This window comes from Rhea americana, unplaced genomic scaffold (assembly GCF_003343005.1).
Source record: "Rhea americana isolate MKP2758 unplaced genomic scaffold, rheAme1 scaffold_31, whole genome shotgun sequence".
In the NCBI taxonomy this organism is placed as follows: domain Eukaryota; kingdom Metazoa; phylum Chordata; class Aves; order Rheiformes; family Rheidae; genus Rhea; species Rhea americana.
The window spans coordinates 4,359,839-4,374,206 of NW_028186435.1; the positions used below are offsets into that span (position 1 = coordinate 4,359,839).

The 14,368-nt window shown below is 41.6% G+C and overlaps 1 protein-coding gene across 1 annotated transcript in view; it reads left to right on the top strand.

Moving 5' to 3' along the window:
* The window catches only part of MBOAT1 (membrane bound glycerophospholipid O-acyltransferase 1), a 57,075-nt gene that overhangs the window by 22,956 nt on the left and 19,751 nt on the right, over nucleotides 1–14,368 (top strand). The window contains exons 4-6 of the mRNA XM_085310034.1: nucleotides 3,188–3,283; nucleotides 11,943–11,998; nucleotides 14,211–14,265. Coding sequence (XP_085166160.1) covers nucleotides 3,188–3,283; nucleotides 11,943–11,998; nucleotides 14,211–14,265 — 207 coding nt within the window. The remainder of the gene's footprint in view (nucleotides 1–3,187; nucleotides 3,284–11,942; nucleotides 11,999–14,210; nucleotides 14,266–14,368) is intronic.

Sequence of the window (14,368 nt, forward strand, 5' to 3'; positions counted from 1 at the left end):
CTATGCCCCAAAGTAGGCTTTTGCAAGCTTAACAATTTATGCCCATGCCTCTGATTTCTTAAACTTTGTGAATTCATATTGCCATTGGTATTGTGTCCTTGAGGATGGCTTTTGATAATCCTTTTAATGTGTTTTCCCTCTTGCTGTATGGCCTCTAGCTATTTTCCAGTTACTCTCAAGTTAGGCAGTTTAGTTAAGGTCACTGGCWGCTCAATTTTGTGATATATGAGGTAAGTCTTGCGTTCATGACTGGGCTTTGAGCTTGAAAAAGTGGCAAGTATTGGGTATGTCATTGCTTTGAAGCAGAGGACTGCAGCATCATCAGGAAAAGTTCTAGACCGTTAGATCTTCTTTTTGGTGTCTTGGAAGAAGACACTYAGGATTTCTGAAGTGTTTTATCAAGTGAGTGCCTCACTGGGCAAAAGGCAGAAGGCGCTTTGATATACAAATGAGAACTACATGGAAATTATGCCTGCTTCTTTCACTGGGTAATAGGAAGTGGACATGGAAGAACTTTGCTGCTCAGTAATTTGGCCTTCTCAAATGGGACAACACTCTGTTATAGTTCAGCAAGTGCCTTTTAAATTGTGCAGGCAGAGTTGTTTTACTCCTACCCTTCTGCATAGTTAAGACTTTTTAGGGGAGTACAACTGCTCCTTTATAGCAGTCTAGAGTGACTAGCTATCAGTTATTTCCACTTCTTTACTTTTGTGTTGGCCTCCCTTAGAGCATGTAGTTAATACTTTGGGTTGGTTTGGGTGTGTTGCATGTGCTTTCTGTCTCTACACGCCGCACGGCCATTTCTGTAGCTGCTTTTGTCTGTCTGATGAATGCCCATATTCACTGCAGCCTGCACCCAGTAACCAAACCCCCTTCTTAGCTTGTCTTCAGGGCCAGAGCTGTCTGAGGACCTAACGCTCTGACAATCATCTCCCCTTCTTTATCACTCGCTGAGGTGGCTCCTCTCTGCTACTTAAATGGGAGTCCCATCAATTTGTAACGTATCTTCGATTGTTTAGAGTAGCTGTTCTGGATCAGAGAACTGAACTGCAGAAATCAAGTATCCAAAGCTTATTTGAAGTTGATGTTGTGGTGAGGAAACAGGCAGTTTCAACAGGAAACTCCCTCACACTTGCTGTTTAGCCAGTTAGTCACAATGGGAGAAATTGTTGTATATTGCAGCACAAATTAAGCCACTTTATATAATATTGTCAGCTACTACTGCGAGATGGTCATGTTTTGATTTGAATCACTGTGAAATAGCAATTGAACATGCTGAAAAACCTTAGGAGGGCTGGGAATATTGGGCTAGGTCTTTTCTACTGTATTCCACTAGCCATAGCTCTCTGACTCAAAGTACATCTACACTATTAATTTGGCAAAATAAACGTAAATTCAAGCTGCTTGAGCGTAAGCTGTTCATCTGGACAGCCTAAGACCCCCAGGAAGCWTAACAGCAGGAATTGGACTTTTTCCCTAAAAATGCAAGTGAAGGTGAGCAAAGGAAATAAACTACATAGCTTAACCTACCTGSTTTTTTGCCTGGCTATTTTCTGCTAGGGTGCTCAGTGGTCAGGCTGTTGGTCTTGACRGCCTGTAAGTTGATGAATTAATTCAGCATCTTCAGCAATGTTCTCAGCTGCAGGAGAAATTCAGTATGTCTCTCCTTGACCACCACTTTTTAGTGTACATGCTTTAGGCTTAAGCATCAAGACTCATTTTAGGTGCTTCGTCCCCTCTATCAGAGTTGCATGTGCCAGGCTGTGGTRGCTTGCTGTTGGAGGGATGCCTGTCATTCATTGATGAGAAGGAGCCCAAGAGCGTTGGTGACGCTGGGCTGGATGCCAGACTGAGAAAAAATAGATAAATTCTGCTCCGAACCTCCTGAAGAAGCTGTCATGTCTCCTTAGTCTGCCTTTCATCCAGCTGTTTGCCATGAGCCATGTGACCTTCAGGATATATTGTGATCTCTGACTTAACATCCCTCACTGTCACTTGCTTTGCAGTTTATTGGTCYCTAGGAAAGCAAAGCCTATTTCTCTTATAGTCAGCCGTGAGCTGACCAAGGCTGGCTCGTTTTCAGTCACCTGCTGACCCTTCCTCTTGATGTTTGCTCCCATCTTTACTTCATTTGTCCTGATTGGTCCAATTTTGTAATGTGCGTTACAAACCTGCCTGGCTTCCGTTGACTCGGCTTTCCTAGGGCTCCTCTCTGTGCAGGCTGCACAGTTTGGTTCCTCTGTAGGTCTTCGTATCTTCTTGACTGTGTGGCTAACTTCCCCTACTGTACGGACCTCTGGTGGACTTGGTCTCGGCCCATTTGAGATCTAGATGATGTAATCCTTTCATTCTTGGGTCCCAGCTCTCCATCCACTGTCTAGTCTGCTTGGTTTGTTACTTGTCATCTTGTCTCCAAGTTTCCATCTGCTTCTTACCTCCCTGGTATCCTCTTTCCTGCTCTGTCACATGTGTGGAGAGTAAGTTGTAGGAAAGGTTGCATCTGCGCCACCTAGACACTGCAACATGTCYAGTCCTCAGACCGTTCAACCCTTATGACAGGAAGTGTCACACTACCATCCTGCCTATCATATTTTTGTGGTCATCCTGGAAAAATTGGGAGTGAATTTGTCAAGCTCCAGYTAAAGACTGTTTCTGCTGGAAGGAGGCATTCTTCAGCATTTTGTGCTGAAAAGAGTAGGTTCAGTGTCATTATCTCCCTTTAAGATACTCTCTCTCTTCTCATTTTGCATCAGCTTGAAATACTTAAATTTCTGCTAGACCTGAGGGTTGTACAGGTATTTAAAAGATCTTTACAGATAGAAAGGGTGATGGATAATTTCAGTCACACACACTAAATATCATCTGATTTCAAATACCTGAGTTTGACAACAATTTTGAAATAATATGTTGGAGTGGGGAACCCTCCATAAAACTGAAATACTCAACTTGAAATGATCTCATTTCTTCCCCTYACCCCCCAGTATGAAGAGTCTTCTCTGTTGTGTTGCAATAGGGTACACAAAATTRTAAGTCCCCCTTTGAAAATCTTTTGCAAGAGCTTGTAACATAGATTCAGACTTGTTAACCTAAATTTGCAAAAATAACTGCCCCAAAGTCAATCTGAGTGATTCCAGTTCTTGTTGGTACGTGTGTTGGTAACTATCTGTTCTGTGTATTATGTTTTTAGGTACTCCTTTGTCGTAGCTATGGGATACCTCACGTTGTGCCACATAAGCCGAATATACATATTTCACTATGGTATTCTTACTACAGATTTTTCTGGGTGAGTGAGTCTGCAAGCTGAGTCCTGTATCATTTGGTATTAGATAATTTTAGTACGTTTTAAAAATAATTCTATTGTTATCTGGGGAGCTTCTGCAATTTCGCTTGCTTTTAAACTTCTTTTTAGCACTTTCTGTTGTTGTTGTTAAAGGAACAAATACTGTGATTTCAGAGTGAGTCATTGTTTCTGCTGTCTTCTTGCTGGGCGCTGTCTAGTCAGGAAGGTAGAGTTTGTTAGCTACCCATCTTCCTAAACGCAGCCGTTGACCTGGAGTTGTCCTTTCCCATGTTCCGACTTACCTGCACATGGGAAGGGATCCTGGGGCGACCCCAGTGATCTCTGCGGTTCTCCAGGGTCCCTTCCCCCCCCCMCACACCTTGGGACTTGGGTCAGTGGGAGAGGAGGACTTGAGGGGTTACTGAATGGGGGAGCTGGGAYATGCCCAACCGGCTTAGAAAGGGATCGGCTTTCGCGCCCTGTGCCCGTGTTTCTGCCACTGGGGCACGTTGTGAGTGTTGTTTAAGTAGCACGACTTTGTATTACYATTCAGTTCTGGTGGAACAATGTTCTTCATATAAACTCTAATCTCTCCGTGTTTGGTTTCACTGAAGCAGTAGAGGATGTCTTGCAAAAAGCGTAGGTGCTTTGTAAAAGAAAGGGAGCCTCACGTCTCAGAGATAGATGCTAGGTAATGTTATATATCTTGTTTTTGAGCAGAAGCACATTTCTGCCTAGTTTAAAAACAGTGTGCTAATCCATTTTCCACTTGTTTAATTGAATGTCTGAATGCAGAGTAATTATTAACATAACATGAAAGAACCTCTGTTAGCTGGAACAGTAAGTTGTAGATAGATGCCTCTTCCAAGCCGCAGTCGTCTTACAGGCGTAGAATAGGAAACTGGAGCTTTTTGCTGTGTGCTTATGTCCGGGTGTGTGTTTGTAAGTTGCGGGCAGGGGTTAAGCATTTAAATGCATTTCTGGAAAAATGATATCTGTTCTTCTGAGTCTTTTTTTTTCTTTTTTTCTTAGGGGAGAGGAGAGAAATGGGAAATTATGCATTTAGAGAAAATTTAGTTCTATAATTTTTTTCCCTGCTATTCTTTTAATACACAAAAGCATGTTGTGAATGAGCATGACATACCAAGAAGCCTATAAATGGGGCTGGAATGCTATAGCTGTGTGTGCTGTGAGGCAGAACTCTGCGAGAGCACGCTTTTCTGAATAGAGTATTCAGAAATGTACTGTGAGGCATATTAGCTGTTTCTCTCAGAAGACACTTAATAAGGATACAGCTGAGCTTGAGGGTGGAAGAAGAGGAATGAYGACTGTTTTATAGGCTAAGAAGCATTTTTTTGCCCCCTTGATGAAAAGCAAGCTACTTGTATCTAATGAGGAGCTCTAGGATAATAATGGGACCAGAAGAATAGTGCTTAAACTTATTCTCTTGCAAGCTTTTGTCCTGAAACCTCAAGATAAAAACCAGTTTCTAACTTCAATCAAACAGAAAACTGTCAGATAGTAAATGGGCAGGAAAATGTGGAGCAGATATGAAGCATATCTTCATGTTTTTTAAAAAAACTAAGAATAAATGAAAACACTATAATAATAAAAACTTAAAATCCAAAGTGCTCAAACCCAAGTCAATCTTATAAATCTGTCTTACAATCTGTTTTTCTTGGCTGTAAATAATATGTTTCCATTGGGGCCTTATACATACTCCTGGGGTGTTATGACCCAAAGAGATAAAATGTGTCCTCACCACTGTGTCGCCCTGTATCAGCAGAAGCTCAGCTGCCTCTGCTGCAGTGTCCCATGACTGATGACTCCGCGGATGTTGCATGYGGCAGTCTGGTAGCTTTCAAACAGGCTCCTAGCTAGAAGGACGTCCTAAAACATCTCGGAGCTTCAGAAACAACCAAGTCAGGATCCACAGAGCAATGCACTTCTCCCTCCAGCCTCCCAGCCTGCTGGGTGAATGCTGCTGAGAATACTCTAATAGTGAGAACTGCTGAACTGAAGGGAATTGTTAAAAGTGAGCAAAAAGCCTGCAATTGACTGATTTGTATTTGAGGTCTCAGTTATCCTGTATGTTTCTGGTGATACCCAATTGCAAGGAGGAAGTACTAATCCACATCAGCTAGGCGTATAAGCAGTCCTGGTGTTGTCAGCTTTCCAGCATCAGTTCCCTAAAGTGATGAAGCGGATGTTAAATGAACGTTTCTCAGTTTCTGTGCTGAAAGCTAKGATACCTCATTTGCTAGGATACCTCGTTTACTCTCATGACCTGCTTTATGCACTTAACAGCTCGCATGCATAATCCTTGTGTTTGGAAACTTGCAAACTTGTGTTTGCAACTGTTGTTTTTTTGGTTCCATAGTAACAGTTGGTGGTGCTATTTGTTTTTGATTGCCTCCCCCACCACCACCACCTTTTTGAGACCACAGCTTGTAAAAATGCATGTAGAGATTGAAGAACAGGTAACTTCTGAGTCATRTATTAAGTAAACTCAGAAATGGAAGATTGAACTGTGACTCATCACTTCAAGGTTAAGAAGTAAGGAAACTTGTAGTGGTGACTGGTTAATTCTTCTCGGTTATGCAAAGGATAGTTGTGTTCACTGACTCGCACAAACAGGGCTATACTCAAGCTGGTTGCAGCAGTTTCTTTTTTCACGTGTTGCATTGGAGCTAGGTACAATGTCCACTTTTTTAGACCGTAAGACAGATTTTTSATGGAAAGAAATTCCAGTTTGTTGCACTTGAATTTTGATTTTTTTTTAATTGATTTTTTGGAAGTACTTCTCTATATTCTATCACAAAAATGCAGTGAAATAACTTGGGAATTTTCTTCAGCAGATTTCTCATAGAAAGCTTGATTCATTTTTGACCACTAATAACTTATTACTATACTTCCCCCTTAATCCAAATCAGAAAGAAACATRTGTATTTTATTTTGCTTGCTTTGCTTTGGCATTTATGCATCGTACCTAGGAAAATTAAATCCTAACTCTTTCTCTCTCTTTTTTTCTCTCTCTCATTTCTTCTTCTTTATGCTAAGAGGATTATGCTGGTAAGTTGCCTGGTTTCTTTATGACTTTATAAAAATGATAACACTAACATACATTTTTTCTTTGCATCACAGGCACAGACTGAATATAGCAATATTATAGCTTTAGGCAAAGATTAGTTTAAAACAAAATCAAGGGATYTTGATTTGGGTTTTGGAAATTATTAATAGGTATATTTTCAGTCTAGCAAACTACACGAGCAAATGCCTTGTGCATATGGTCATCTGGACAGAATTCAGAGGAACTCCTCGTCCATATGAACTTAARTATGTCTGCTTTAATCTTTTGCTTGGTTGAGACCGTAGAGCTTTTTAGTTTCCTTTTGAATTTCATCCAGTGTCTGAGTAAAATTTCATAGTATTTGCAGTCCATTCAGGGAGGGCCAGAGAGCAATAACCATGCATATACAGTGAATTTCTTGGTGCCATTMCTTACAGAAAGAAATTCAGTTTGTGAAAATCACCATACGTGCTGGCACTGATTCCAGTCCTGTGTTAGTCTGGACGAGAGACTGGAGCCTGAATTGTCAGGGTGACTAAAGCATTCTTTTTCTCCCTGCAGATGTCAGACCTGTACCTCTTGCATTAGTTTTTTTTATGGAGATTGCTTTCCAGGACTTGCTGGGTGTCTTCTCTCACCAGCTATACTCCAAATGCAAAAGAACAATGGCACTCTTAGCAAACCACTTTGAAAACGCTGGTCATAGAAAGAGCTCTCCAGAAAAGTCATATAAGCAGATACTTTAGTAAAAAATGTCACTTTAGGCAGTGAATTCTTGTGTGATGGTTAATGCTTTGTTACTGTTTTTATCCYGTCCCAGTGGCTTAGGTTCAACCACAAAAGACAGGAACAAAGGTACAAGAGCCAGTTTTTACAATGAAAATACATTTGCTGATGGAAGCAGATACRGATGTACTCTGATGTTTGTTAAAATGCCACACTAAAACTCAACACAGAAATATTAACTTGTCCCATAAGTTTAGCAGGTTGTTTTTACTCCGTTGTCTTTTCAGTGTATGATGTTATCTTTCAAACTCATGAAGTACCATACACTGTTCCCAGTAGTTGTTGTAGGAGCTCTGGATGACTTTGGTCTACAGCAGGTCTCCAGGGGCAGGACAGCAGAGYGGGTGGAGGTGGGTGCAGAGCAAGCAGCTGTAGCTCAGGGCAGGACGCCGCACATAAAACTCTGCCCCGGAAAGAGAAAACGGGCCCTTTTCCATGCCCACCGCTAAGTTTTTATACACTGGAAGCTGCACTGAGATCACTTACCATCGGTTACACAGAAGTCCTGGAAGAGTCACAAGATGAGAATTGCCAATTAGCCAAATTTCAGCTAGTGAGTCAGTACTAGAAAGCTCCATATCTAGTGTGTCCTGAGGTGCTTCTCCAGAAATCAGTGTTCTCTGAAATAAAATATTTTGCTCCTGGAGGTCTAAGAAGGRCTGTTCATCAGCTTTCACAGGGGGAAAAAAAAAAAAGAGAGAGAGAGAAAGAGAAAAAACCCACCTTGAAGCAAGTTGGAAATTGTTTGGGAGGTATCAGCATGTTTAATGAAATATTGCTCCCCTGCATGCTTCAGCATATCTGTGGCTTTTTTATTGCAACGGGAAGTAACAACCTGTTGTCAGCGAGACATCGTGGTGTCCTGGCCCAGTGGCCGCCTCCGCGCTGCCGTCACTGGTCACTGCCATAGCAGGGGCTCCCGGGGGGAGGTTTCCATACGGATTTCAAGGCTCTACAGATAAACCTGAAATAAATGTTTGCTGGTTTGGGCTCTTGTCTGCAATGAGCCTTTTGACTCCACCTACTCTCCTAGTGAAATCAGGTCAGTGGAAACTATTTCTAGCTCATGTGTGCCAGCCTCCTCTGTGGGATTAGCTCAGGTCAGACAGACACTGCTTGGGAAATGGCTTTTCTCTTGCAACTATTACAGTTGGGCTTACCACAGGATCCCCTCTGAGATACGGAGAGGATCCCCGAGGTAGGCTGCAAACTGATGCTGACATACTTCATTCCCCAGACCTATGCTTCCAGGCAAATTTATTTTCTTGGGACAAGCCATGTTTAAAATGATTTTTAACTGATATGTTTTCCTTTAGAAGATTTAACTAGTGAGGACAAAAACCTTTACCTATATTCAAMATCCTCTGTAAACTGTCCCATCTTTGTCTTGTCCCACTGTTTTTCAAGGTGTCAAACTTTAGGTACAGATGCTATTTCTCTRTTTGTTGGAATTTACTATTTCATTACTGACTCCCTGGGACAATTTCTTGATTCTTAATTAAAACTTGGCCCCTATGTCCTGTGTGTAGGAGGTACGATGCAGCAGCCACCTGAGGCTAAACTCTTAGCTAGCAGAGAAAACGCAGACGGGGTCACCCCACCGGTCAGTCCAATTTGGTGTTTCTGTCACAGTTCGTAGCCGTGGTGTTTAGTATGATGGMCGAAGAGGAGAGGCTGTGGAATCGGACAGCTTAGCGTGTAGCTGCAAAGCGTTTGCAAGGTGTTGGGGGGTGGGTGGAGTTCACCGGGTCTGAGGTCTAGGCTTCTAAAAGTACRCGTACTGTTCCCAATGCCTTGCTCCTACGACTAGATCTTTGAGCTTCATCTCTAAATGCAAGTTTAGTAGGTAGATGGCCTCTCTCTCTCTTTTTCAAACTTTTATATATTATATAAAATTATATATTATTTATATATTTATTTTATTTCTACCTAATACTTCATGCCACCCCGAGAACCTGTGCATCTCTTTTGTCAGGAGTATGTCAGGAGTAAAAAGATGTTGGGGAGATAGACTTTTAACTCCCCTTCTTGTTTGTAGCTCTTACAACTTTTCCAGTAGAGTCAAAGGTTTAAAATATTAGTGTAYGTCAGAGAAAAACGTAACCATGTGTGATAAGATGTTGCATTTTATGCATTAACTTAATCAATGTTTTATTGCTGTTTAAAATCAGAGGTTACCTGAATGGCTGAACAGAAATGGCAATTTAGTACTTCAGTATCACTAGGCTTTAATCGTAATCGCTTAAAGGCGGATAGGCGAGGGAGGAGGAGGATGTTCCCTGTTCACCTGAAACCTTGTGTACCCTTTCCAGAAAGGTTTAATGTTACCTGGTCTCAGTCACGTGAAGGGTTTCGATCGTTTTGTGGGTTGCTTTMCTACAGCAGGTTTCCCCCTCCCTGTGGGGACTATGCCAAGCCTGAGTCTGGAGGACTTGTCCTATTTGCTTTTTTTTTCCTCTCTGATGCCAGCAGGAGAGGGAACTGGAGGTATTTCAGATAGGTTGTGGGTCACCCTGCTACCCCCAGCGTCAGCAGTGTCACTTCTGTGGTCACTGTTCCAGGGGGCCAGGCTGGACCTCTTTTCTGATTAGACTTGTTCCACTGAGTTACAACGTGCCAGGAATGACTCTGAATTCCTAATATAGCTAAAAAGAACCTCTCTCTCCTCCGTGTTTATACRTTGTACGGCTTTAATGCCGGCTGCGCTTGTGCTTCCCTTGATTAATCAGCACATCAGATTTGTTTGCATTTTGGTTCTCTCTGGCTTACGGTGGGGGGCCCAATTTTCGAAGACATCTATCTAGATTTAGGCACTTAAAGGCCCACAGTTTTGGCTCTGAGCCTGAGGTTTAAAGTTACCCATTTCAGTTTTAACATGAAGTGTTTGCTGTTAGAGGGAAACATATGTGACAAATTGAACCAGTTTTAACTAAGTGTTAGTGTTCGACTGTAAAGCTAAAGGGTCAAGCATTGACAAAATAAAAAAAAAAATCTGTGTTTGCAGTAGAACTGCTCTTTCATTGAGAACCTATGTCTTTCTTAAGGATTAAAAAAAACCCTTCTTTTTGTGCTTAAAGCTTTGGGATTTATGTATTTTTGAAAGGAAAGCTAAATGTTGTCTGAATGGGAAAACCCATCTGGAGAAATAGGATGTTTAAGATAATGGGGAAAGTGCTTTATAAGAAACTTTTCACTGGAAAAAAAATTGAAAGACGAGTTGGAAAAAATATAGTAACACTGTTTAACAGTCCTGGACRATGGAAAATCATTACTGGATTTGCCCATTTTTTAGCTGGCATCAGAACTCTAGATGCCCCAAAAAGCCTTGGTGGCACAGCTGCCTTCCAGATCTGTGTATACCCAATCTGGTTCTGGGTTTTAGGTGCAATACTAACATTATGTTAGCATTATGTTTATATCGACATTTCAAGAGAAATTTRCTAAAACTGTACAAATAGTTTTCTATTAAGAAATCAGTTGCTATTGCATATTCTCTGTTTTAGGGTAGAAAACAGAAATCTATCYGCACAGATTTACATGTGGATGCTTGAAAGATGTCAGCCACATTTAATACAAAAAAGTAGAGATGACTTTCAATGAAGGAATATCTTTATCTAGTACTCTTGTGTTTACTATGCTCAGCATATTAATTATCTGTAAAATCAGTTTGATTTTTCACAGTGGGATAATGGGAATGCAAACAGTCTTAGCCTTTGGGTTTATACTTGATTTTAGACAGTAGATCAGTTTGAGGAAYGATGATTTAGAATCTCTTGAAAATCCCTGTAATATTAAACTGTTATGTTAGACAGAGATATAGTTGAATATACCTTTATTTTTTCTTACCTCACCTTTTTTCTTATCTTATCTTTTCTGTGAAACTGATTTTATATATGGTCACCATAAATAATGCTCTTTGCATAATTAATTTACACCTCCTGACTATTACAGTTATGAAGGTCCTAGTTGCTAGATGGAGATCTGAGCTGTACGTGTTGGGGAGAGAGGATGGGGAGAGGCAGCATTAGTGGGTGCTCTTCACTCATGTTTCCTGGCATGGATCCTTCCAGGGGACAGGTGTCRAATGCTGAGTTTTACATTTAGGGCTCCATAGCGCTTAAAAGTTGTATGCAAACAGCAGTTAGCACCAATAGAGACTCTGCCTATGAGGGACTGGCCAGTGTCCCTGCCTGTTGGGCACGCAACTTTCCCTGTTGCAGCCTCGGAGCCAGCTCATGTTTTCAGGAGCTTGTAGATCTCAGGTGGTCGTGTGGCCAGGAGACAGGTGGGAGACCGTGTGCTGTGCCAACAGCTATTTTGATATTTGTGCTTTATCAGTAAGGATGTATGTATGTGCAGAGCTGACACTGGTTTAGGACAGTGAGGAGCTGAACAGTGGGAGAGTAAYCATAAGGGAAGTCAGATACAGCAGTATCGCCCTCCAGCTTTGCATCCTAYGAGGCTTGAGCTTGGTCTTTGCACAAAAGGGAGCCCAATGGATTGCAGAAGATGGGATTTCTTAGAGTGGTGTGATTTCTTCTGGATTATAATTTGTACTGCTGCAGGATGGAGAGATGTAAAATAAGGCCTTGTGTGCACTTACTGGTTCGAAGTTGCAGTGCAAATTACTGTGGGTTAGTTCTGAGCCCAGGCAATTGTGTTCTGACCATGTTCCTCCTTCAGTTTTAATTGGGTATTTTTGGCTGGTTGCGAATACTGTTATGCTTTTTAAAGACATTAAATTGAAAAGACAGGTTATAATTTGTATTAAAAGACATATAATTGTTGTTTCTGTCTTTGTTATAGTCCCTTGATGATAATTACACAGAAGATCACAACACTTGCATGCCAGCTCCATGATGGTAAGAAAAGAAATCGCTTCCCATGTCCTGAAGACAGCATTTTTATTCCAGTGCCGCCTTTGGTTGAATTATGGAGTGGATTAACGTAGTTCAGTGAGTTATTCTACACGAAGAAGAAAAATGCTTTGTGGAGGAAAACAAGTTATTTCAGGTTTTGATCAGTTCTCTAGAATCAGCTGTCCTTGCAAAACTGAAGACAACTGTTTCCCTATTGGGGGCTGATTCCTTTCCTTCTGTTTSCCAATTCTGATTTTAGCTAGTCTCTGTATTAGCTATTTGGGCATTACTGTGCATCTCCATTGAGCTCTCTGAAGTTGTTTTGGATTTTTAGACTAAAATCTAGCCTCTTTTTTTAATACATAGGTCCAGGAATTAATATCAGTGTAGTCAACTGTACTATCACTGGAATATTCAGTGATACAACCCTTTGTGAATTGTGAGAGTTGGAATTCAGTAGCTTTTTCCCTGTGCAGGGAAAGGCTCAGTTACAGGTAAAATAATGTTATCTTCGGCCTCACTCTGTGCTGTGTTAAGGAGCGTTATTATTCTCCTTGTCTCTAGTATGGTGTGAAGGCTAGAAATATCAGTTGTCTTCAGTACTGTTACTGCTCATGTCTATTGCTGTTGCAGTGTGGACTTCCAGTGGTCTGAGGMCCATTAGGTTAAGCCTTGGGTGACTACGTAGTTGGCTCTAGAGTTGTGATGACCTAGAATTTAGGTGGTGGCCACACTACAGATTGCTGAGGCTGGGTTTTTTTACAGGCTGGATCTACATGAGTGTCTTTGATACTTTGAGCAGATGATAGCAGGTGCAGCTCGAAGCTCCGCAGGGACTAACTGACGTTATCATTGACCTGCATGTTGCTGGGGCTTCTCTGCCTCTGTTATTTAAGCTAACCAGCTCAGGTGTCGCTGCATGCCATCGTGGTGTACAGCCTAGATGTACGCTTAGGATTTTGGAGGTAAGCGAACAGACAGAGAAGACATAACAGCAGAGGTAGGAGCATTTCAAACAAAATAGAAATCCTAAAAATTAATTATGGTGGAAGAGGCTCATTGTGTTGTGAACATCCATATATGGAACAGTTGATCAAACGGAGGCAGCTTGCAGTTCAAGCACTAGTGAGAAATCTCAATTTGTAAAAATTTAATGCAGCTGTCCATAAATGGAAAAAGGCGAACAAAATACMCAGGCCTTTAAGTAACTAAATGCTTAATTTTTTTGCTGGAACTTGCACCCTTCCAGCATGTAAATAGAGGAGAGAGAATGGAAATGAACAGCTTATCATGAGTCTTTTTAGGAAATGGAACTTAAGTGTATGTGCATACAGGTCTATYAGTAATTGTAGCCAATACATTGAGAACATCAGTGTTAATTGATGCCAAGGCCCTGTTCTTGTGAAGATGTGTATATGCGTGTTCAGCATCGCGTTGTGACTCATCCGGCAGTGAGCTGAACTGAAGTTGGTGGGATTCCTCACAGTGTGCCCAACTAAAGATTTAAAATGAAGGCTTTAAAGTATTTGGTCTTTACACACTTGCCTTCCTACAAGATTTTTCCATAGATTTCTTGAGGCAGCGAGTCTGTGCCCTACCTCTGGCCCCAAAGGTCTCATGAGCTCAACGGGAGATTGCCCTTCCAGTCTGGACCTTGTACAATTCCCAATTATTACTGATGTGTGTGTTTAGGCTTGCTCCAGGAGCAGACAGCTAGGCTGCTAGTTTGCACTAGTGGAGCTTCTGTTTCTTGAGAGCCYATTTCTCTTCCCCTGCCCAGTCATCCTGCTGTGAAATGCTCCATTTCTCAGCAAGGAGTCAGCGGGAGGCTTGTGCTTAAATGAGCCAGCAGCTTCTGGGAACGGAGGTTTTTCCAGCACAGGGTTGTTAGTAGAGGCTGCTGGGGGGTTGCTACCAGTTGGTGGCATTGCAAGGCGCATTGTGTGTGCAGGAATGCTATGATGACTACTGAAAGCACAGCAGGGTGAGAAAGGGGCAATGAGGTGGGGAACGGGGTAAAGAAGTAGGGTAGAGTATGAATAGACTTGACCTCAAAGTTAAAAAGTTGGAACTATATTACCACTGCCTCTCACAAAAAAATCCCTGAAGCCTGTAGTTTTAGGAACTTATCTGTGGGATAGAAACATAAGGCTTGGTGATGGCTTTCTGTGCTTAGCTTTTGGAAGGCTCTAATGTGATTTTTATTTCTTTCTAGGAATAGGGCGACAAGCTGAGGAACTCACTGCAGAGCAAAATCGACTTGCTGTAAAGTAAGAATTTAATTCCCCACTTGATTTGTGTTTAATCTCAGTAAAGAAGTTTAGGGTTTTCTTTTTCTTTTCCCTTATGATGTCAGTACCAGCTTAATAGCAC